The 23,201-nt window shown below is 44.6% G+C and overlaps 2 protein-coding genes across 2 annotated transcripts in view; one reads left to right on the top strand and one right to left on the bottom strand.

Annotated features, from left to right (window-relative positions):
• The window catches only part of LOC134637343 (GTPase IMAP family member 8-like), a 67,112-nt gene that overhangs the window by 2,607 nt on the left and 41,304 nt on the right, over positions 1-23,201 (bottom strand). Inside the window, exon 2 of the mRNA XM_063487749.2 lies at positions 17,346-17,963. Coding sequence (XP_063343819.2) covers positions 17,346-17,963 — 618 coding nt within the window. The remainder of the gene's footprint in view (positions 1-17,345; positions 17,964-23,201) is intronic.
• LOC135933645 (uncharacterized) lies at positions 8,006-9,615 on the top strand. The gene is made up of 2 exons (XM_065471769.1): positions 8,006-8,729; positions 8,777-9,615. Exons 1-2 carry the CDS (start codon positions 8,006-8,008, stop codon positions 9,613-9,615), a joined length of 1,563 nt encoding a protein of 520 aa, XP_065327841.1.

The raw sequence follows: 23,201 nt of genomic DNA, 5'->3' as shown, positions 1-23,201 counted from the left end.
TTTTGAAAATGTAAAAGGAGTAAAAGCACAATATGAGACAGATATCTGAAAATTCAACAGAAAATAAAGAAGAATTATATTTATTTATTTTATGTCCAAAACAAATGCATCACTCTGTTCGTTGGTGTGATAGGAAGGATTACATCTTTGTTTGATTTTTGCTTCAGGGATCTACATTTGGCACAGTTGCCTAATTTGTTTTGTAAATGACAGTAAATGAGATTTCAGCCCATTGTCTGATTGGTGCCGTATTAATAATGTCATGGTCCTGGGTCGGTGACCCAGCGCTTTGAGTTTATTATTATCATTTTCTACTTTATTCTGATTTCGTATTAGTTCTTTGGGTTTGGTTGTCGTGTTTATTATCCCTACCTGTGTCTTCCCTCTGTGCTCCGTTCGGGTCCCTGGGTATTGTGTTGTAAAATAGTCTGTGTGTTTCCTGTTTTACTTTGTAGGTCTGTGTCTCGTTATGTCCATGAGTCCCAGCTGTGTGCCCACCTGTTCCTCGTGTCCTCATGTGCCTGCCAGTGTATTTTAGTCCCTGTCAGTTAGTTCTTGTTGTCGCGTCGTTAACGTCGGTTCCCCTCTCGTGCTGTGTGTTCTCTCGTGTATTATATTCTTGGATCTCCCAGTTTAGTTTGTTATTGTTTTGTATTCCTTCCAAACCTGCATTAAAGCAGAGTTTTTGAGTTCACGTTTTTCCTCTGAGTCCTGCGTTTTGGGTCCAATTCCTGCCTGCCACACTGCACATCATGACAAAAAAGATGATTTAAACTGTTTAAATGTCCAGTCACCACATCTACATTTTCTGCATACTGATTAGTTTGTTCTTTTCTTCCACGTTGTGCGATTTTCAGTCTTTTTTTCCTATGTACATCACAGATTCTGAGTAAAAATCCAAATCTTAGATTTTACAATCATGGTAAAATGACAGTACACAGTTTCACTTTTAGAGTTTTACATATCGAGAGATAATTTCACGTTTAGGTTCTCCCAGTTTAGTTCTAGTTAGTTTTGCCTCGGTTGTCATCTGCCTTTTGTTTTTTTTTACCAGCCTCTGATAAACAGCTCGCTGTTCGTTAAGTCATAGCTTCGCCTCCTTTTGGGTCCGCACCTCGGACTCCACACAGTCTGCAGCATCTGTCTCTGACAGCAGTGATGGATCAGTGTGACGTCATCAGTCTGTCTCATCTCTGCAGAGCAGTTTTAGTTCACTCTCCGTCACAGAGATGCTTCAGCTCATTGAGGTTTGCAGCATTCATTCATGCAAAGCGCTCTAAGCTCTGCAGCAGCTCGGTTTGTTTTACAGCTGTTCTGTTGGAGATTTGCTGCTGTGCTTGGATCTTTGTCCTGTTGATGACACAGTTTGGTCCAAGCTTTAGCTGTAGGACAGACATCCACTCAAAGCCCAAATCATCGTCCTTCCACTGCCGTGCCCACAGTTCGTATGAGGTGTTTGGTTTCCTCCAAACGTGCTGCTGCTCATGATGGAGAAAACCCAAGATCCATGTTGGTCTTGCAACCTTTCCAAACCAGCCACACTTGTTCAGTCTGTTTGTCATTGTGCTGTTGTGCAGCTCTTGGGTGTTCCTGTAAGCTTTGAACACGCTGACCTCTGGTTGAGTTTGCTGGATGTCCACGTTCAACATCAGAAAAATCCTAAACCATTCCATCGTTGTACCAACAAGGAAGAGAACGCTAACCACAAACTGGCTGAGCAGGTTTACTGTATGCGCATCAAAATAAATCTCCTAAATCAGTTTGTCATAAAGTCACCGCTGCAGACACCAACCACGGTCTTTCATGGTTTGGTTCCTGCAAACCACGTAAAATAAATCTGTTTCCAGCACTGCATGGAGCACATATTTCAGGATTTTGAGCTTCAAACAAATGTTTCACAATAAAAACAACAGCAGGACAAGAGACATAGACACAGGACACAGAAATAACCAATCACAGTTCAGTTTAGCACGTAGGTCTTTTAACCCTTTTATCATTTATTAACGTTTGTCTAATCAGTAAATCAGGATAAAAGTTGTAAATGTACTTACGAGCTAGTGTGCCGGCCATGTTTGTTAAAAAGCTTTGCACCGACACCTTCCTGCTGCTGCTCTGTGCTGTACCGACGGGATTGGTCCTTCCTTTAATACAACTGTATCTAATGCAACAACAACACTTAGTTAAAGATGCTGCAGGGCAGATTCCAAAGAGAAACCCGCTGTCATTGGCCAGCCACACAGTGATGTCACAGCCTAAACAACCTGCAGTCCCAGAATGAGGCTGAGCCTGAAATTTCTCTTTTAGAGGAAATCTTACCCTGGTTTAGTCTGGGTATCAGACAGACAGCAGGTCACTGGCCAATGACAGCGGTTTCTCCCTGGAATCTGCCCTGCAGCATCTAAGTGTTGTTGTGACAGCAGGAGTGTTGTTGTTGCACGCTGTAGAATTAAAACCAGGAACTCATTTTTGGTTGACAGCCAGGGTTAAATATCCCCTCACACTGACACATTGGGACTGCAGGTTATTTACACTGTGGCTGTGTGGTTGGTAAACCAATGAAAGCTCTCTTCTCTCTGCAGTCTGCCCTGCAGCAACTTTAACAAGTGGCTGAGCGTTAAAGTGACGGCGTCCTCGCGGTACAGCACAGAGCAGCAGCAGGAAGGTGTCGGTGCAAAGCTTTGTAATCCTGAGCAGCACAAACATGGCCGGCACCAAAGCTCGTAAGTACATTTAAAACTTTTATTCTGATTTACTGTTTAGACAAAAAAACAAAAAAACCAAGAGCTACATGTTAAACTGAACTGTGATTGGTTATTTCTGTGTCCTGTGTGACGGCACGGACACGCCGTCGGGGCTAAAAGCTGACAGCTCACTGACTCTGATGCTGCAGGTTTCATCAATCTGACCAAAATTCACTGAACCAGCAGCAAAAGAGGATGAGGATAAACATCGTCATGAATTCACTCTGACTTTGGCTGTTTTGCTTCCACCACGATAAAATCACACTTCCTGCACAGCTCTCTCTGTACTCACAGACCAGTTTACCATCAAATCTCTGTTTTCTGCATTATTCACTGCTTATTATGCACCAGTCTGCTGCTGTGTTCGGCGCTGTCGTCCTCCCACAGGGAAGACTCGTTTAAGCTGTTCAGCACTGAGGAAACGTAAACTTTTACAAACTCTCAGCTGTGTCTGTACCTCTGCCTCAGCAGCATCAGGTCATGTTCACATGTTCATTCATGGTTTTCTTCAGTTTTTGTTCTACTGCAGAATATTTTAAGGTTATCTGCTATAAAAAGCCAGGCCAGGAACATCTGCTTCATGTTTGTCTGTTTTATCCTCAGTTACTTTGACACAAAGGCTTCTACTGTGACGCTCACACCTCTGATGAAGTCTCACAGTGTCAGCTTCGGTTTTAATACATGGATATAAAATATGGATAAGTACTGATAAATGAATAAATAAGATATTTCTGACTGTCTGAGTCTGAATTCAATCAAATTGAACACAGAAGTCGACGTCGATACCCAGCCCTACCACGCAGAGCTGGAAACAGATTTATTTTACACAGTTTGCAGGAAAACAAAGGCTTTGATTGTTTCTGCTGAGCAAACCTGTGGTTGGTGTCAGACCTGACAATATGAAGTTACAGGTGTTTATATTGAAAGGTCACAACCCAACAATGAGCAGCTGTTCTGACATGAAGAAACCACACACAGACGGTAAAGTACAAGCTCTACTGTTTTTACTGTGGAATACAAACTGATTGATGCTCACTGCTGTCCACAGCCTTTACCTGATGAGTGAAACTGAGCTCAGGTGAAATCTTTTGATCCTGTTCAGCCAGTTTGACTGTAGGTTCCTGTAAGCTTGGAGCAAGCTTCCTGCATTCCCGGGAGTTTTACAGGGAAGCAGAAAATATTCCAGATACCTCAGAAGCCACAGCTCTGCATTGATGTCGTTCTTCAGCTGAATACGTTTGTGGTTCTGTTTTGGTTCTCAGTGAGGAAGAGCGTTTAGAGGAGCCATTTCAGATGATTTCCTTTTTAACCGAAACACACTGTGGGTTTTTCCCACCTTGGTACTTGTATGCCCCGCCCACAGTAGTCTTACCTGTGTCTTCTTCCACAAGTTGTCCCCACATGTCCAGTCAGTTCATCGCTCCCACACTTCTCTTTGTTTCCTCAAAGATCGAGTCGATTGTTTAGTCTAACTGTGCAGCGTTTATACTGTTTCACTGACCCAACGCATCTCTTTCTAGCAGCAGACCACAAAGTGAAAAATGTATTAAAATATCTCTTTTATTTACAAAAAAAGGTCATGTTTCTATTTAATGGTATGTCCTGTATCGTGCCACTGGTAGATCCACCCCTACAGTCCAGATCACTGTCGCTGTCTTTGCAACTATTCGCCCACACTTATCCAGTCCGTATGACATCATGATATCCTCGCTGTAGATCCTGCTGAGGTGGATCACTGAGTCAGTGTCTTGTATCTCTTCCTGAAATGCACAGACGGTGTCCAACGGTCACTACATCCCTAAATCTGCATACTGTCAATTCAATTCAGTGTATTTGTATATAGCCAAATCACAACAACAGTCGGCTTTATATTGTAAGAGCACATCAACAGCTGGATCCACTGGAAGAATAGTGTCATGGATCTGGGTCATGTGACCCAGCCTTTTAGTTTATGGTGTTTTTTGGCATGTAGTAAAATTTGGGTTTTCTATTTTTTGAGTATCGTGTTCTCTTTATTGTTTAGTTATATTTCCATTTTCCTGTTGTCCTGTCGAGATGTCACGTCTCCCCTTCCTGTGTGTTGTTCCACGGCTTCCCTGCCGGTCATGTCCTCTCTCTCATGCTCCCTCGCTCCCTCTCTCATCTGTGTTTCCTCCTGTGTCAGTCTACGTCTGAGTTTTTCCTGTTGTATTTTGACAGTCTTGTGTCTCCATGTTCAGTGTGTTTAGTTTTGCTTCCCCCATGGCGTCACGTTCGTTTGTATCAGCTGTGTTCACCAGGTGTTTCCACTTTCCTCATTGCCCTTGTGTGTATTTAGGTCACCAGTCTTCCTTTCGCCATTATCGTCATTGTTTACGTCGCCCCTGATGCCAACGCGGCGCAGGCGTATGACGTCATCAGCTCTGCAACAGCGGACCTACTAAATCGTAGCCCCGCTGCGTTTGTGGCTATAACGGGCGATTTTAACCACACGAACCTCTCCACTGTTCTACCCACATTCAAGCAGTATGTGGACTGCAAAACAAGAGACAATAAAACACTGGACCTGTTTTATGCCAATGCTACTGAGGCATACACCTCCAGCCCTCTCCCTCCTCTGGGCAGGGCTGATCACAACCTGGTCTACCTCCAGCCCCTTTACAGACCTGCCGTTCAGAGACAACCTGCAACCACAAAAACGGTTACAACATGGACAAGGGAGTCGGAAGAGACTCTGCAGGGATGCTTTGAGTCAACTGACTGGGATGTTCTTTGTGATTCCTCTCTCATCTGTGTTTCCTCCTGTGTCAGTCTACGTCTGAGTTTTTCCTGTTGTATTTTGACAGTCTTGTGTCTCCATGTTCAGTGTGTTTAGTTTTGCTTCCCCCATGGCGTCACGTTCGTTTGTATCAGCTGTGTTCACCAGGTGTTTCCACTTTCCTCATTGTGTATTTAGGTCACCAGTCTTCCTTTCTCCTTTATCCTACCCGTGTCTGGTCACCTCATTATGTTCATGGTCTGTAGTTTTTCTCACGTTCTTTGATACTTAGTTTTTCCCAAGTTTAGGTTTAAGTTTATTTCATCTTCGTGTTATTTTGCCTTTGTTTCTCATGTTTTTCCAGCCTCCAATAAACAGCTTGTATTTGATTGAACCTGCTTCCTGCCTCGAGCGTCTGTCTTTGGGTCCTCTTAGATAACCACAAGGTTTCCCTCTGCATGTAACGAACAGTGAGGGGAGACGGAGCTTATGCTGAACAGCGATTGTGGAAAGTTTCTATACTTAAAATAAGGAAATAACGAGATGTGTGATTAAGATTTTAACATCCTGAACAGTGTAAAATCTTTTCAGCCAATTAACCTACAATAAAGCAGAGAACCCCCAAAATTCAGGTGACCCCCTATGAGCAATCACTTGGCAACAGTGGGAAGGAAAAACTCCCTTTTAACAGGAAGAAACCTCCAGCAGAACGAGGCTCAGGGGGGGCGGGGCCATCCTGAGTGAGGGGAGGGAGCGGGACACTGACACGCAGCTGGAGAGCGCCTGTGTGATGACCTGTGTGATGACCTGTGTGATGACCTGTGTGATGACATGTGTGATGACCTGTGTGATGACCTGTGTGATGACATAGAATAGAATAATAGAATAGAATAATCCTTTAATTGTCCCACAAGGGGAAATTTGGTTGTAACAGCAGCAAAAAGACACATATACAAACAAACAGTACACAGAACAGAAACATACACAAGTTTTCTTAAATATTTACATTAAGGACAATGGTTACTATATACAGAGTATTGTACAGTTATTAAATTAAATAAAAATAACTACAAGTAAGAGGCAAACCAGGTTGTAGCGCGAATCAGTTGGTTAACTTATTGCAGTTAGTGCTGATGTAAACATCTGTGTTTGTTGGGAGCAGTTCTGATTGTACAGTCTGACAGCTGCAGGGAGGAAGGACCTGCGGAAACGCTCCTTCATGCATCTAGGATGCAGCAGTCTGTCACTGAAGGAGCTCTGCAGTTCAGCAACATTTACATGCATGGGGTGGGAGACTCTGTCCATCAGAGATGTTATTTTGGCCAGAGTCCTTCTGTCTCCCACCACCTGCACTGGGTCCAGGGTGACCTTCCTGATGAGTTTATCCAACCTCTTCCTCTCAGCTGCCGATAAACCGCTGCTCCAACATACCACACTGTAAAAAATGACAGATGCCACCACAGAGTCATAGAAGGTCTTTAAAAGCGCTCCCTGGACTCCAAATGACCTCAGCCGCCTCAGCAGGTAGAGTCTGCTCTGACCCTTCCTGTAAAGAGCTTCAGTGTTGTGGCTCCAGTCCAGTTTATTATTCAGGTGAACACCCAGGTACCTATAAGAGTCCACTATCTCAATGTCCACTCCCTGGATGTTCACCGGTGTCAGTGTGGTGGGTCTGCGTCTCCGGAAGTCCACCACCAACTCCTTGGTTTTCCCGGCGTTGATCAGCAGCTGGTTCTGCTGACACCAGTCTACAAAGTCCAGAGTCCACTGTCTGTACTCTGAGTCGTCCTCACCTGTGATGAGGCCGACTATGGCAGAGTCGTCAGAGAACTTCTGTAGGTGGCAGCGTGGGGAGTTGATGGAGAAGTCTGCAGTGTAGAGGGTGAAGAGGAACGGTGCCAACACAGTTCCCTGTGGGGCCCCCGTACTGCAGACCAGCGTGTCAGAGACACAGCCCTGTGACCCCACATACTGTGGACGTTCTGTGAGGTAGTCCAGTATCCACTGGGACATGTGGTGATCCACTCCCGATAGCTCCAGCTTGTCTCTCAGAAGTCGTGGCTGGATGGTGTTGAAAGCACTGGAGAAATCAAAGAACATGATCCTCACAGTGCTTCCAGGCTTCTCCAGGTGAGTCAGAGCTCAGTGCAGCAGGTAGATGATGGCGTCCTCCACCCCGATGCCAGGCTGGTAAGCAAACTGTAGCGGATCCAAAGAAGACCTCACCAGGGGGCGCAGATGGTTTAGAACCAACCTCTCGAGGGTCTTCATTAGATGCGATGTGAGGGCTACCGGCCTGTAGCTGCTGAGGTCCTTGGGATGGGAGGTCTTTGGTACCGGTACCACACAGGAGGTCTTCCACAGCTGTGGTACTTTCCCCAGTGACAGGCTCAGGTTGAACAGATAACCTAGGATGCCACACAGTTCATCTGCGCAGCACCTCAGGAGCCTGGAGCTGACGCCATCTGGACCTGCAGCCTTCCGCACCTTGATCTTGCGAAGCTCGTTCCTCACTTGAAGTGCTGAGATGGAGAGAGGGGGTTTTGGAGGAGGGGTGTGTGACCTGTGTGATGACCTGTGTGATGACCTGTGTGATGACCTGTGTGATGACATGTGTGATGACCTGTGTGATGACATGTGTGATGACCTGTGTGATGACATGTGTGATGACCTGTGTGATGACATGTGTGATGGCATGTGTGATGACCTGTGTGATGACCTGTGTGATGACCTGTGCGATGACCTGTGCGATGACATGAGTGATGACCTGTGTGATGACCTGTGTGATGACATGTGTGATGACCTGTGTGATGACCTGTGTGATGACATGTGTGATGACCTGTGTGATGACCTGTGTGATGACCTGTGTGATGACCTGTGTGATGACCTGTGTGATGACATGTGTGATGACATGAGTGATGACATGTGTGATGACATGTGCGATGACATGTGTGATGACATGAGTGATGACATGTGTGATGACATGTGCGATGACATGAGTGATGACATGTGTGATGACCTGTGTGATGACCTGTGTGATGACCTGTGTGATGACATGAGTGATGACATGTGTGATGACCTGTGTGATGACCTGTGTGATGACATGTGTGATGACCTGTGTGATGACCTGTGTGATGACCTGTGTGATGACATGAGTGATGACATGTGTGATGACCTGTGTGATGACATGTGTGATGACATGTGTGATGACCTGTGTGATGACCTGTGTGATGACCTGTGTGATGACCTGTGTGATGACATGGGAGTCCCACTAACGCTGTCTGTTTATGTTCTCCAGCAGAAGCATTGACAGATGAGTTCCCACACCTGAGGATTGTGCTTGTTGGGAAAACTGGAGTTGGGAAGAGTGCATCAGGAAACACCATCTTAGGAAGAAAAGCCTTTGAGTCTATAACTTCTTTTTCTTCATCAGTAGTTGGGTGTCGCAAAGTAACAGGGCAGGTGGATGGTCACATCCTGGATGTAGTTGACACTCCGGGTCTGTTTGACACCCTACTGACTCAGGAGCAGGTGAAGACGGAGATCGTTAAATGCGTCTCCTTTGTTGCTCCCGGTCCTCACGTGTTCCTGGTTGTGATCCAGATCGGCAGGTTTACAAAAGCAGAAGAAGAAACGATGAAAATCCTTCAGAAGATATTTGGAGTGGATGCAGCCTGTTACACCATAGTCTTGTTCACGTATGGAGACAATCTGCCAAACGGAGTCGACATCGACAAATCAATCAGTGGAAATCGGCCTCTGCATCGCTTCATCAATCAGTGCGGAGGAAGATATCATGTTTTTAACAACAAGAGTGAGGTTCGTTCTCAGGTCAAAGAGCTGCTGGAGAAGATCAACACCATGGTTCAGAGAAATGGAGCAACATACTACACCAATGACATGCTGCAGGAAGCTGAGAGAGCCATCAGAGAAGAGATGGTACGACTTCGGAGAGAAAATCCAGACATGGGAGAAGAAGAAGCAAGAAGACGGGCGGAGAGGAAGAACAAGATCCTGAAGGCTGCTGGGATAGGAGCGGGCCTCGGGAGCATTTTAGGTCCACTGGGAGCAGCACTGGGAGCAGCAGTGGGAGCAGGAATCGTAGCAGCAAAGGAGAAAAAATGTGTCACACAATAAAATAAAGAACGTTTGATCACATTTTGATAATTATTGGTCATGTTATTAATGGCACACACAAGAACTGTTAGTCCACGGTAATTTATCATATTGTGTAATACGTCATCTAAGAGCTGTATAACATGAGCCAGTATACACACGGATCTCCTGAACATCTTTGGTTCCTGGGTAACGAGCTTTTTCCTCCATTGCTTAAATAAAACATTTTCCTGAATTTTCTACATTTAACACAAACTGTTGATCCATCTGACTCATGCTGGTCCAGGTCTCAGGGACAGAGTCTGGTCTGTACAGAGACTGCCACACCTCTCTATCCCAGCTACATCCTCCTGATGGTCTGGAGCAAAAGCTGCAGCATCCCCAAGCTAGCTGAGATGGACTTCCATGACCTCCTCCCAGTCGGACATGCCCAGACCTTAGAGAGCAGGTTGGAGGAGCAGCAGCTTTGCTCAGGACGAGCTCGGAGGTTCTCACTATCAGGGAGAGCTGATATAATATAATAAATACTTACACTTAAATGATGCAAATATCAATAAATGTTGGTATATAATGTGTTCATGTGTTTATAAGTATTGTTATCATCTTTATTACTGTGATTACTTCATAAACACACTCTGTGCAGTAAACCTGTGAGACAGTGTTTTCCTCCTTCCAAGCATTTTTCAGACCGTCAAACAAACTATCAGCACTGTTTCCTCCATGTGTGGATAACTGTGGTTCTCTGGAGTGCCACAGCCTGAGGAACATTCCTGTAGCCCTGACCAGACCTGTGCTTCAGCAGGTGTGGCAGTAATCGGGCGTGGGTGTGGCAGAGAAACTGAACTCTTCAAAAAATGTCATATTTTTCAGTGTAGATTCTCAGTCTTCCCTGAAAACTTGAAAGAAGAATCACAGTTAATTCCTGATTTAACACGAGGAGCACATTCTCACACAGGGCCAGGTACGTTTGGATTACCTTTCCCTTTAATAAACGAAAAGATCGTTTAAAAACTGCTGGTTGTTTGTTTGTTTTTGTTGGACATGCTAAAATAATGTAACAACAAGTCAAAGGAGTTTGGGAAGAAAAGCGTCTGGACTTCTTTAAGTTGCTTGAAGACGTTTCACCTCTCATCTGAGAAGCTTCTTCAGTTCTAAGGTCAAATGGGGGAGAGTCCCAGATTTAAACCCGTCAGAGTGTCCCCCCCGTCCCCCCCCCCCGTCCCCATATTGATCCTCTACCTAATCACATGAGCCAAGGTGTGAAAGTGGGCGTGGGTCACAATCAGCCAGGGTTTCAGGTGAGCTCACTGTGAAACCTGGCCCCACCCTATCATGTGATTTCCTGAGGTCAGATGGCCCAGGATGTGAGTGGGCGTTAAGGCGTCTGGGAAGGATCTCAGAACTGGATTATAGACGGCAGACAGCTGGTGTCATAAGCCCCGCCCTCTGTTCAAAGATGGCCGGTCACAGTGGACATAAATGGCTTCTTTTAAATAAATGGCTCTTCTTTCAAACCATCTGTCCTCTCTGTCCAACATGTGAACACTGGCATCCTCGAAAGAGTGACCTTTGTCCTCTAGATGCAGACGGACCGCTGAGTCTTGTCCTGTGGAGGTGGCTCTTCTATGTTGTGCCATGTGTTTGTGAAGTGGCTGTTTGGTCTCTCCAATGTAGAGGTCTGGGCATTCCTCGCTGCACTGTACAGCATACACCACGTTGTTAAGTTTGTGTTTTGGAGTTTTGTGGGAGTCAAAGAGGAGGTACGGGTCCGTGTGTGTGGGCTTCAGGTAAACTTCAATGTGGAGGTTTCCATTCCCTTCACAGTCCAGGAATGGCAAACCAGGGAAGACAGAAAGGATAAGTTTGCCATTTAGGCTGAGAGGTGAAACTTCTTCAAGAAACTTAAAGAAGTCCAGACGCTTTTCTTTCCGAGCGCCTTAGACTACGATGACCTGGATGACTGAAAACCTTCACAGACAACACAACAACAACAAAGAACAGAAAAAACACAATCAAAACACACACGAGGAGAACAGAGATCAGATCCCTAAAAATAACTGAACATGTTCAGAAACGCGACACAGAAGAAGGCAAACACACCAGCTCACCGTGTTTACTGATCCAGACAGTTTTAACTGGATTCTGTGTGGTTGACTTTTCCTATTCAAACTTCTATTTTGCAGCGAGACATGTTTCAGCAGAGCACGGCTGACCGAGCTGCTGTGATGATTTATACTGACACGTGTTGCCTTTATTTCACTCTTTGGACCTTTGCTACATCATTCTGGGATAACGCAGGCTGCTGTAGCAGTAATATGATGGCACTTGTCCAATATGGCGGCCAACCAAACCGGTTTGACAACCTGCTTGACCGGTTTCGTGCGTGTGCGCATGCGTGTTCAGGTGTGCTACCGGTTATGCGAGTTCATGTGTGTTCTTAAAAGCAACTCTTTGTTTTGCGGGCGGAGTGGAAGCTGTTTTGCTTCGCAGTGCACCTTAACAAAGCGGGAATGCTTTTTATTTACTTCTAGTCAAAAGTGTTACTAATTGTGTTTTAATCACACTAATTTTATGATTCTGACAATGTCTCAGCAGACAGCGATGCAAACATTTTATTTTAAAAACGGCTCAAATGGGAATTTCTTCTGTATGGGAAATTTCAGCCTTCATGACTGTTCACAAGCGTTTCATTTAATCAAACACATGTTTTTAATCTAACTAGTTTTTACGCATCTACTGGGGTTTCTTTCATGGGTTGATGCGATCAGTTTAAAAAAAGAAATGGGAATTTCTTCCATAAGGGTTCATGGTTTCAGAGTAGTTTTTAACACAACAGATGGTCGCAAATAACATTCAGCCCTTTAGAAAATAAACGCTATTGTGCTACTTCTAAAACACGTTGCACACGGTGTCACCTTTCACCCCCCAAAGCAGCCAGTATCGCTCTTTCAAACTAATTGTGTTTAAATCACATTCATTTTGTGATTCTGATGTCACAGCATGCAGCAATGCAAGCATTTTATTTTTATACCAGCTGTTATATTCTTTAAACTTTAAACTTAAAATAAACCTTTGAAATTAGAGTTTAGTGTTTTAAGTCATGTATTTAAAAAAAGAAAATATGAGTCAACACTTGTTTCTCTCAGCAGCATTACTGAAGTGACACTTTAACAATGCTTCATATCACAGTCTTTATGATGAAAAACATGTTCTCTCATTAGCAGATTTATTGCAGTGTATGAGCCACACTTCTTGTAAAAAAAAAAAAAAAAAAAAAAGCTGATTGATTGGAAATGCATTCAAAAAAAGCTCCTGCCTTGACCGTCCTTCGACGAGCACGCACGCACTCACACACACACATAGTAGCACACGCAGCATTGCACACACAAACACACACACACACACACACACACACACACACACACACACACACACACACACACACAGAGATCATTAATACAAAGGATTGCAGCAGCAATTTTGGCTTTTCACTCTTTGATGGATTTAATATGAACATAAAATTCATTCCAATTCTTTGCCTTTGCTTCAATTAGGATGTGTCTTTAAAGCTACAATACCTTTCTTGTTTAAAAAGTTTACTGACACAGTAAAGACGTAGCTCGGGAACTCAGTAAGTATGAGCAGCAATAGCTTAGGCACACTTTCTCAAATAAAGAGGATTTCATCATCTGCAGTTCGTGAAAAAAAAAAGTGCCACATTAAAAACAAATCAATAGATCCAAAAATTATGGATACAGACTCTTTTCAGCTATAGAGGTAAAGGTATGCTTCATGCACTTATCAGCATACAGTTTAAAGGCTTGCATTAGAGTGCACTGGTGCACAGTTGGACATCTTTTATGGTTATACCACTGTGAATTTTGCTATATAAATATGTATAATAATATATATATATTATACATAATATATATATATATATATATATATATATATATATATATATATATATATATATATATATATATATATATATATACATATATACATATTATATTATATATAATAATATATAAATATGCTCAAGAGTCTATCATATGTTTGACATCCAGCTAAAATTCGAAAATATATATTTTTAAATCAGTAACTTTGCAAATTTAGAGGAAATGTTTTTTGGACAACAAATGAGTCCCGTTTTAAAAACAGTTTAAATAATCTGCGCTGACAGACAGACATTCATGAAGCGCCGGCTATAACACACTTGCTTCCCGTGTGAAAGGACCCGCGATGTCTTGGAGCAGTGAACCGCGTTGTATTGTTGCTTCTCTCTTATGCATAAGCAACGCCAGCCTGTCAGAAACGCTCTGTGTGGGTAGAAAATGGTCTGCACCAGCGCTGGTCCTGACACTAAATGGCGAGGGTCTCACGCTTTAAGGAACTCTTCATATAGGACCGGGGGGCTTCCAAAAACAATAGATGGGGGGCCGATAAGTCTGGGGGCGATACACCTGCAGGGCATCACCTTGCTGTGCAAGTTTAAAACAATGAGGGTGGGGCACGCAGTTGCTGAGCTCCGGTGTAACTGGCCAAGATAGGCCTAAGGGTCCGCTGTTGCTGGCTACTTCAGAAAATAGGCGAGACCCTGCTTGACTGGTACACCTGCGGGGCTTTTACCTTGTCGAGGAATTACAAAAAGAGCCGATACCGGCCACTTTAAACAATAGGTCGGGTCCCCGCTCGACTGGTACACCTGTCGGCTTTTACCTTTTCCTAAGGAATCCCAACAATTAAATGATACCCACGGTGGGCTTTTTTGTTCCTAAACAAATTCAAACAATTAACCAGCTGTTGAAAAGACGGAGGGAGTCTGGGCGACTGGTTTTAGAAGTATCACTGCAGCATTTATTTCTAAAGGGGCTGAATGTTATTTGTGCGTTAAAACTAGTAGCCTCTGAAACCGTACAGAAGAAATTCCCATTTGAGCCGTTTTTAAAATAAAATGTTTGCATCGCTGTCTGCTGAGACATTGTCAGAATCATAAAATTTGTGTGATTAAAACACAATTAGTAACACTTTTGACTAGAAGTAAATAAAAAGCATTCCCGCTTTGTTAAGGTGCACTGCGAAGCAAAACAGCTTCCACTCCGCCCGCAAAACAAAGAGTTGCTTTTAAGAACACACATGAACTCGCATAACCGGTAGCACACCTGAACACGCATGCGCACACGCACGAAACCGGTCAAGCAGGTTGTCAAACCGGTTTGGTTGGCCGCCATATTGGACAAGTGCCATCGTATTACTGCTACAGCAGCCTGCGTTATCCCAGAATGATGTAGCAAAGGTCCAAAGAGTGAAATAAAGGCAACACGTGTCAGTATAAATCATCACAGCAGCTCGGTCAGCCGTGCTCTGCTGAAACATGTCTCGCTGCAAAATAGAAGTTTGAATAGGAAAAGTCAACCACACAGAATCCAGTTAAAACTGTCTGGATCAGTGAACACGGTGAGCTGGTGTGTTTGCCTTCTTCTGTGTCGCGTTTCTGAACATGTTCAGTTATTTTTAGGGATCTGATCTCTGTTCTCCTCGTGTGTGTTTTGATTGTGTTTTTTCTGTTCTTTGTTGTTGTTGTGTTGTCTGTGAAGGTTTTCAGTCATCCAGGTCATCGTAGTCTAAGGCGCTCGGAAAGAAAAGCGTCTGGACTTCTTTAAGTTTCTTGAAGAAGTTTCACCTCTCAGCCTAAATGGCAAACTTATCCTTTCTGTCTTCCCTGGTTTGCCATTCCTGGACTGTGAAGGGAATGGAAACCTCCACATTGAAGTTTACCTGAAGCCCACACACACGGACCCGTACCTCCTCTTTGACTCCCACAAAACTCCAAAACACAAACTTAACAACGTGGTGTATGCTGTACAGTGCAGCGAGGAATGCCCAGACCTCTACATTGGAGAGACCAAACAGCCACTTCACAAACACATGGCACAACATAGAAGAGCCACCTCCACAGGACAAGACTCAGCGGTCCGTCTGCATCTAGAGGACAAAGGTCACTCTTTCGAGGATGCCAGTGTTCACATGTTGGACAGAGAGGACAGATGGTTTGAAAGAAGAGCCATTTATTTAAAAGAAGCCATTTATGTCCACTGTGACCGGCCATCTTTGAACAGAGGGCGGGGCTTATGACACCAGCTGTCTGCCGTCTATAATCCAGTTCTGAGATCCTTCCCAGACGCCTTAACGCCCACTCACATCCTGGGCCATCTGACCTCAGGAAATCACATGATAGGGTGGGGCCAGGTTTCACAGTGAGCTCACCTGAAACCCTGGCTGATTGTGACCCACGCCCACTTTCACACCTTGGCTCATGTGATTAGGTAGAGGATCAATATGGGGACGGGGGGGGGGGGGGACGGGGGGGACACTCTGACGGGTTTAAATCTGGGACTCTCCCCCATTTGACCTTAGAACTGAAGAAGCTTCTCAGATGAGAGGTGAAACGTCTTCAAGCAACTTAAAGAAGTCCAGACGCTTTTCTTCCCAAACTCCTTTGACTTGTTGTTACATTATTTTAGCATGTCCAACAAAAACAAACAAACAACCAGCAGTTTTTAAACGATCTTTTCGTTTATTAAAGGGAAAGGTAATCCAAACGTACCTGGCCCTGTGTGAGAATGTGCTCCTCGTGTTAAATCAGGAATTAACTGTGATTCTTCTTTCAAGTTTTCAGGGAAGACTGAGAATCTACACTGAAAAATATGACATTTTTTGAAGAGTTCAGTTTCTCTGCCACACCCACGCCCGATTACTGCCACACCTGCTGAAGCACAGGTCTGGTCAGGGCTACAGGAATGTTCCTCAGGCTGTGGCACTCCAGAGAACCACAGTTATCCACACATGGAGGAAACAGTGCTGATAGTTTGTTTGACGGTCTGAAAAATGCTTGGAAGGAGGAAAACACTGTCTCACAGGTTTACTGCACAGAGTGTGTTTATGAAGTAATCACAGTAATAAAGATGATAACAATACTTATAAACACATGAACACATTATATACCAACATTTATTGATATTTGCATCATTTAAGTGTAAGTATTTATTATATTATATCAGCTCTCCCTGATAGTGAGAACCTCCGAGCTCGTCCTGAGCAAAGCTGCTGCTCCTCCAACCTGCTCTCTAAGGTCTGGGCATGTCCGACTGGGAGGAGGTCATGGAAGTCCATCTCAGCTAGCTTGGGGATGCTGCAGCTTTTGCTCCAGACCATCAGGAGGATGTAGCTGGGATAGAGAGGTGTGGCAGTCTCTGTACAGACCAGACTCTGTCCCTGAGACCTGGACCAGCATGAGTCAGATGGATCAACAGTTTGTGTTAAATGTAGAAAATTCAGGAAAATGTTTTATTTAAGCAATGGAGGAAAAAGCTCGTTACCCAGGAACCAAAGATGTTCAGGAGATCCGTGTGTATACTGGCTCATGTTATACAGCTCTTAGATGACGTATTACACAATATGATAAATTACCGTGGACTAACAGTTCTTGTGTGTGCCATTAATAACATGACCAATAATTATCAAAATGTGATCAAACGTTCTTTATTTTATTGTGTGACACATTTTTTCTCCTTTGCTGCTACGATTCCTGCTCCCACTGCTGCTCCCAGTGCTGCTCCCAGTGGACCTAAAATGCTCCCGAGGCCCGCTCCTATCCCAGCAGCCTTCAGGATCTTGTTCTTCCTCTCCGCCCGTCTTCTTGCTTCTTCTTCTCCCATGTCTGGATTTTCTCTCCGAAGTCGTACCATCTCTTCTCTGATGGCTCTCTCAGCTTCCTGCAGCATGTCATTGGTGTAGTATGTTGCTCCATTTCTCTGAACCATGGTGTTGATCTTCTCCAGCAGCTCTTTGACCTGAGAGCGAACCTCACTCTTGTTGTTAAAAACATGATATCTTCCTCCGCACTGATTGATGAAGCGATGCAGAGGCCGATTTCCACTGATTGATTTGTCGATGTCGACTCCGTTTGGCAGATTGTCTCCATACGTGAACAAGACTATGGTGTAACAGGCTGCATCCACTCCAAATATCTTCTGAAGGATTTTCATCGTTTCTTCTTCTGCTTTTGTAAACCTGCCGATCTGGATCACAACCAGGAACACGTGAGGACCGGGAGCAACAAAGGAGACGCATTTAACGATCTCCGTCTTCACCTGCTCCTGAGTCAGTAGGGTGTCAAACAGACCCGGAGTGTCAACTACATCCAGGATGTGACCATCCACCTGCCCTGTTACTTTGCGACACCCAACTACTGATGAAGAAAAAGAAGTTATAGACTCAAAGGCTTTTCTTCCTAAGATGGTGTTTCCTGATGCACTCTTCCCAACTCCAGTTTTCCCAACAAGCACAATCCTCAGGTGTGGGAACTCATCTGTCAATGCTTCTGCTGGAGAACATAAACAGACAGCGTTAGTGGGACTCCCATGTCATCACACAGGTCATCACACAGGTCATCACACAGGTCATCACACAGGTCATCACACATGTCATCACACAGGTCATCACACAGGTCATCACTCATGTCATCACACATGTCATCACACATGTCATCACACAGGTCATCACACAGGTCATCACTCATGTCATCACACAGGTCATCGCACAGGTCATCACACAGGTCATCGCACAGGTCATCGCACATGTCATCACACAGGTCATCACTCATGTCATCACACAGGTCATCACACAGGTCATCACACAGGTCATCACACAGGTCATCACTCATGTCATCACACAGGTCATCACACAGGTCATCACACAGGTCATCACACATGTCATCACACAGGTCATCACACATGTCATCACACAGGTCATCACACAGGTCATCACACAGGTCATCGCACAGGTCATCACTCATGTCATCGCTCATGTCATCGCACATGTCATCACACAGGTCATCGCACAGGTCATCACACATGTCATCACACAGGTCATCACACATGTCATCACACAGGTCATCACACAGGTCATCGCACATGTCATCACACAGGTCATCACACATGTCATCGCACATGTCATCACACAGGTCATCACACAGGTCATCACACATGTCATCACTCATGTCATCACACAGGTCATCACACAGGTCATCACACAGGTCATCGCACATGTCATCACACATGTCATCACACAGGTCATCACACATGTCATCACACAGGTCATCGCACAGGTCATCGCACAGGTCATCGCACATGTCATCACATATGTCATCACACAGGTCATCACACAGGTCATCACACATGTCATCGCACAGGTCATCGCACATGTCATCACATATGTCATCACACAGGTCATCACACAGGTCATCGCACAGGTCATCGCACAGGTCATCGCACATGTCATCACATATGTCATCACACAGGTCATCACACAGGTCATCACTCATGTCATCACACAGGTCATCACACATGTCATCACACAGGTCATCACACATGTCATCACACAGGTCATCACACAGGTCATCACACAGGTCATCACACAGGTCATCACACATGTCATCACACATGTCATCACACATGTCATCACTCATGTCATCACACAGGTCATCACACAGGTCATCACACAGGTCATCACACATGTCATCACACATGTCATCACACATGTCATCACTCATGTCATCACACATGTCATCACACATGTCATCACACAGGTCATCACACAGGTCATCACACATGTCATCACTCATGTCATCACACAGGTCATCACACAGGTCATCACACATGTCATCACACATGTCATCACACAGGTCATCACACAGGTCATCACTCATGTCATCACACAGGTCATCGCACAGGTCATCACACAGGTCATCGCACAGGTCATCACACATGTCATCACACAGGTCATCACACAGGTCATCACACAGGTCATCACACATGTCATCACACAGGTCATCACACATGTCATCACACAGGTCATCACACAGGTCATCACACATGTCATCACACAGGTCATCACACAGGTCATCATAGAGGTCATCACACATGTCATCGCACAGGTCATCCACAGGTCATCACACAGGTCATCCACAGGTCATCACACAGGTCATCACACAGGTCATCATAGAGGTCATCACACAGGTCATCACACAGGTCATCACACAGGTCATCACACAGGTCATCACACAGGCGCTCTCCAGCTGCGTGTCAGTGTCCCGCTCCCTCCCCTCACTCAGGATGGCCCCGCCCCCCCCTGCTGGAGGTTTCTTCCTGTTAAAAGGGAGTTTTTCCTTCCCACTGTTGCCAAGTGATTGCTCATAGGGGGTCACCTGAATTTTGGGGGTTCTCTGCTTTATTGTAGGTTAATTGGCTGAAAAGATTTTACACTGTTCAGGATGTTAAAATCTTAATCACACATCTCGTTATTTCCTTATTTTAAGTATAGAAACTTTCCACAATCGCTGTTCAGCATAAGCTCCGTCTCCCCTCACTGTTCGTTACATGCAGAGGGAAACCTTGTGGTTATCTAAGAGGACCCAAAGACAGACGCTCGAGGCAGGAAGCAGGTTCAATCAAATACAAGCTGTTTATTGGAGGCTGGAAAAACATGAGAAACAAAGGCAAAATAACACGAAGATGAAATAAACTTAAACCTAAACTTGGGAAAAACTAAGTATCAAAGAACGTGAGAAAAACTACAGACCATGAACATAATGAGGTGACCAGACACGGGTAGGATAAAGGAGAAAGGAAGACTGGTGACCTAAATACACAATGAGGAAAGTGGAAACACCTGGTGAACACAGCTGATACAAACGAACGTGACGCCATGGGGGAAGCAAAACTAAACACACTGAACATGGAGACACAAGACTGTCAAAATACAACAGGAAAAACTCAGACGTAGACTGACACAGGAGGAAACACAGATGAGAGAGGAATCACAAAGAACATCCCAGTCAGTTGACTCAAAGCATCCCTGCAGAGTCTCTTCCGACTCCCTTGTCCATGTTGTAACCGTTTTTGTGGTTGCAGGTTGTCTCTGAACGGCAGGTCTGTAAAGGGGCTGGAGGTAGACCAGGTTGTGATCAGCCCTGCCCAGAGGAGGGAGAGGGCTGGAGGTGTATGCCTCAGTAGCATTGGCATAAAACAGGTCCAGTGTTTTATTGTCTCTTGTTTTGCAGTCCACATACTGCTTGAATGTGGGTAGAACAGTGGAGAGGTTCGTGTGGTTAAAATCGCCCGTTATAGCCACAAACGCAGCGGGGCTACGATTTAGTAGGTCCGCTGTTGCAGAGCTGATGACGTCATACGCCTGCGCCGCGTTGGCATCAGGGGCGACGTAAACAATGACGATAATGGCGAAAGGAAGACTGGTGACCTAAATACACACAAGGGCAATGAGGAAAGTGGAAACACCTGGTGAACACAGCTGATACAAACGAACGTGACGCCATGGGGGAAGCAAAACTAAACACACTGAACATGGAGACACAAGACTGTCAAAATACAACAGGAAAAACTCAGACGTAGACTGACACAGGAGGAAACACAGATGAGAGAGGGAGCGAGGGAGCATGAGAGAGAGGACATGACCGGCAGGGAAGCCGTGGAACAACACACAGGAAGGGGAGACGTGACATCTCGACAGGACAACAGGAAAATGGAAATATAACTAAACAATAAAGAGAACACGATACTCAAAAAATAGAAAACCCAAATTTTACTACATGCCAAAAAACACCATAAACTAAAAGGCTGGGTCACATGACCCAGATCCATGACACTATTCTTCCAGTGGATCCAGCTGTTGATGTGCTCTTACAATATAAAGCCGACTGTTGTTGTGATTTGGCTATATACAAATACACTGAATTGAATTGACAGTATGCAGATTTAGGGATGTAGTGACCGTTGGACACCGTCTGTGCATTTCAGGAAGAGATACAAGACACTGACTCAGTGATCCACCTCAGCAGGATCTACAGCGAGGATATCATGATGTCATACGGACTGGATAAGTGTGGGCGAATAGTTGCAAAGACAGCGACAGTGATCTGGACTGTAGGGGTGGATCTACCAGTGGCACGATACAGGACATACCATTAAATAGAAACATGACCTTTTTTTGTAAATAAAAGAGATATTTTAATACATTTTTCACTTTGTGGTCTGCTGCTAGAAAGAGATGCGTTGGGTCAGTGAAACAGTATAAACGCTGCACAGTTAGACTAAACAATCGACACGATCTTTGAGGAAACAAAGAGAAGTGTGGGAGCGATGAACTGACTGGACATGTGGGGACAACTTGTGGAAGAAGACACAGGTAAGACTACTGTGGGCGGGGCATACAAGTACCAAGGTGGGAAAAACCCACAGTGTGTTTCGGTTAAAAAGGAAATCATCTGAAATGGCTCCTCTAAACGCTCTTCCTCACTGAGAACCAAAACAGAACCACAAACGTATTCAGCTGAAGAACGACATCAATGCAGAGCTGTGGCTTCTGAGGTATCTGGAATATTTTCTGCTTCCCTGTAAAACTCCCGGGAATGCAGGAAGCTTGCTCCAAGCTTACAGGAACCTACAGTCAAACTGGCTGAACAGGATCAAAAGATTTCACCTGAGCTCAGTTTCACTCATCAGGTAAAGGCTGTGGACAGCAGTGAGCATCAATCAGTTTGTATTCCACAGTAAAAACAGTAGAGCTTGTACTTTACCGTCTGTGTGTGGTTTCTTCATGTCAGAACAGCTGCTCATTGTTGGGTTGTGACCTTTCAATATAAACACCTGTAACTTCATATTGTCAGGTCTGACACCAACCACAGGTTTGCTCAGCAGAAACAATCAAAGCCTTTGTTTTCCTGCAAACTGTGTAAAATAAATCTGTTTCCAGCTCTGCGTGGTAGGGCTGGGTATCGACGTCGACTTCTGTGTTCAATTTGATTGAATTCAGACTCAGACAGTCAGAAATATCTTATTTATTCATTTATCAGTACTTATCCATATTTTATATCCATGTATTAAAACCGAAGCTGACACTGTGAGACTTCATCAGAGGTGTGAGCGTCACAGTAGAAGCCTTTGTGTCAAAGTAACTGAGGATAAAACAGACAAACATGAAGCAGATGTTCCTGGCCTGGCTTTTTATAGCAGATAACCTTAAAATATTCTGCAGTAGAACAAAAACTGAAGAAAACCATGAATGAACATGTGAACATGACCTGATGCTGCTGAGGCAGAGGTACAGACACAGCTGAGAGTTTGTAAAAGTTTACGTTTCCTCAGTGCTGAACAGCTTAAACGAGTCTTCCCTGTGGGAGGACGACAGCGCCGAACACAGCAGCAGACTGGTGCATAATAAGCAGTGAATAATGCAGAAAACAGAGATTTGATGGTAAACTGGTCTGTGAGTACAGAGAGAGCTGTGCAGGAAGTGTGATTTTATCGTGGTGGAAGCAAAACAGCCAAAGTCAGAGTGAATTCATGACGATGTTTATCCTCATCCTCTTTTGCTGCTGGTTCAGTGAATTTTGGTCAGATTGATGAAACCTGCAGCATCAGAGTCAGTGAGCTGTCAGCTTTTAACCCCGACGGCGTGTCCGTGCCGTCACACAGGACACAGAAATAACCAATCACAGTTCAGTTTAACATGTAGCTCTTGGTTTT

This window comes from Pelmatolapia mariae, linkage group LG10_11 (genome assembly GCF_036321145.2).
Source record: "Pelmatolapia mariae isolate MD_Pm_ZW linkage group LG10_11, Pm_UMD_F_2, whole genome shotgun sequence".
NCBI classification, from domain to species: Eukaryota; Metazoa; Chordata; class Actinopteri; order Cichliformes; family Cichlidae; genus Pelmatolapia; species Pelmatolapia mariae.
This window is presented reverse-complemented; position numbering and strand designations above follow the sequence as displayed.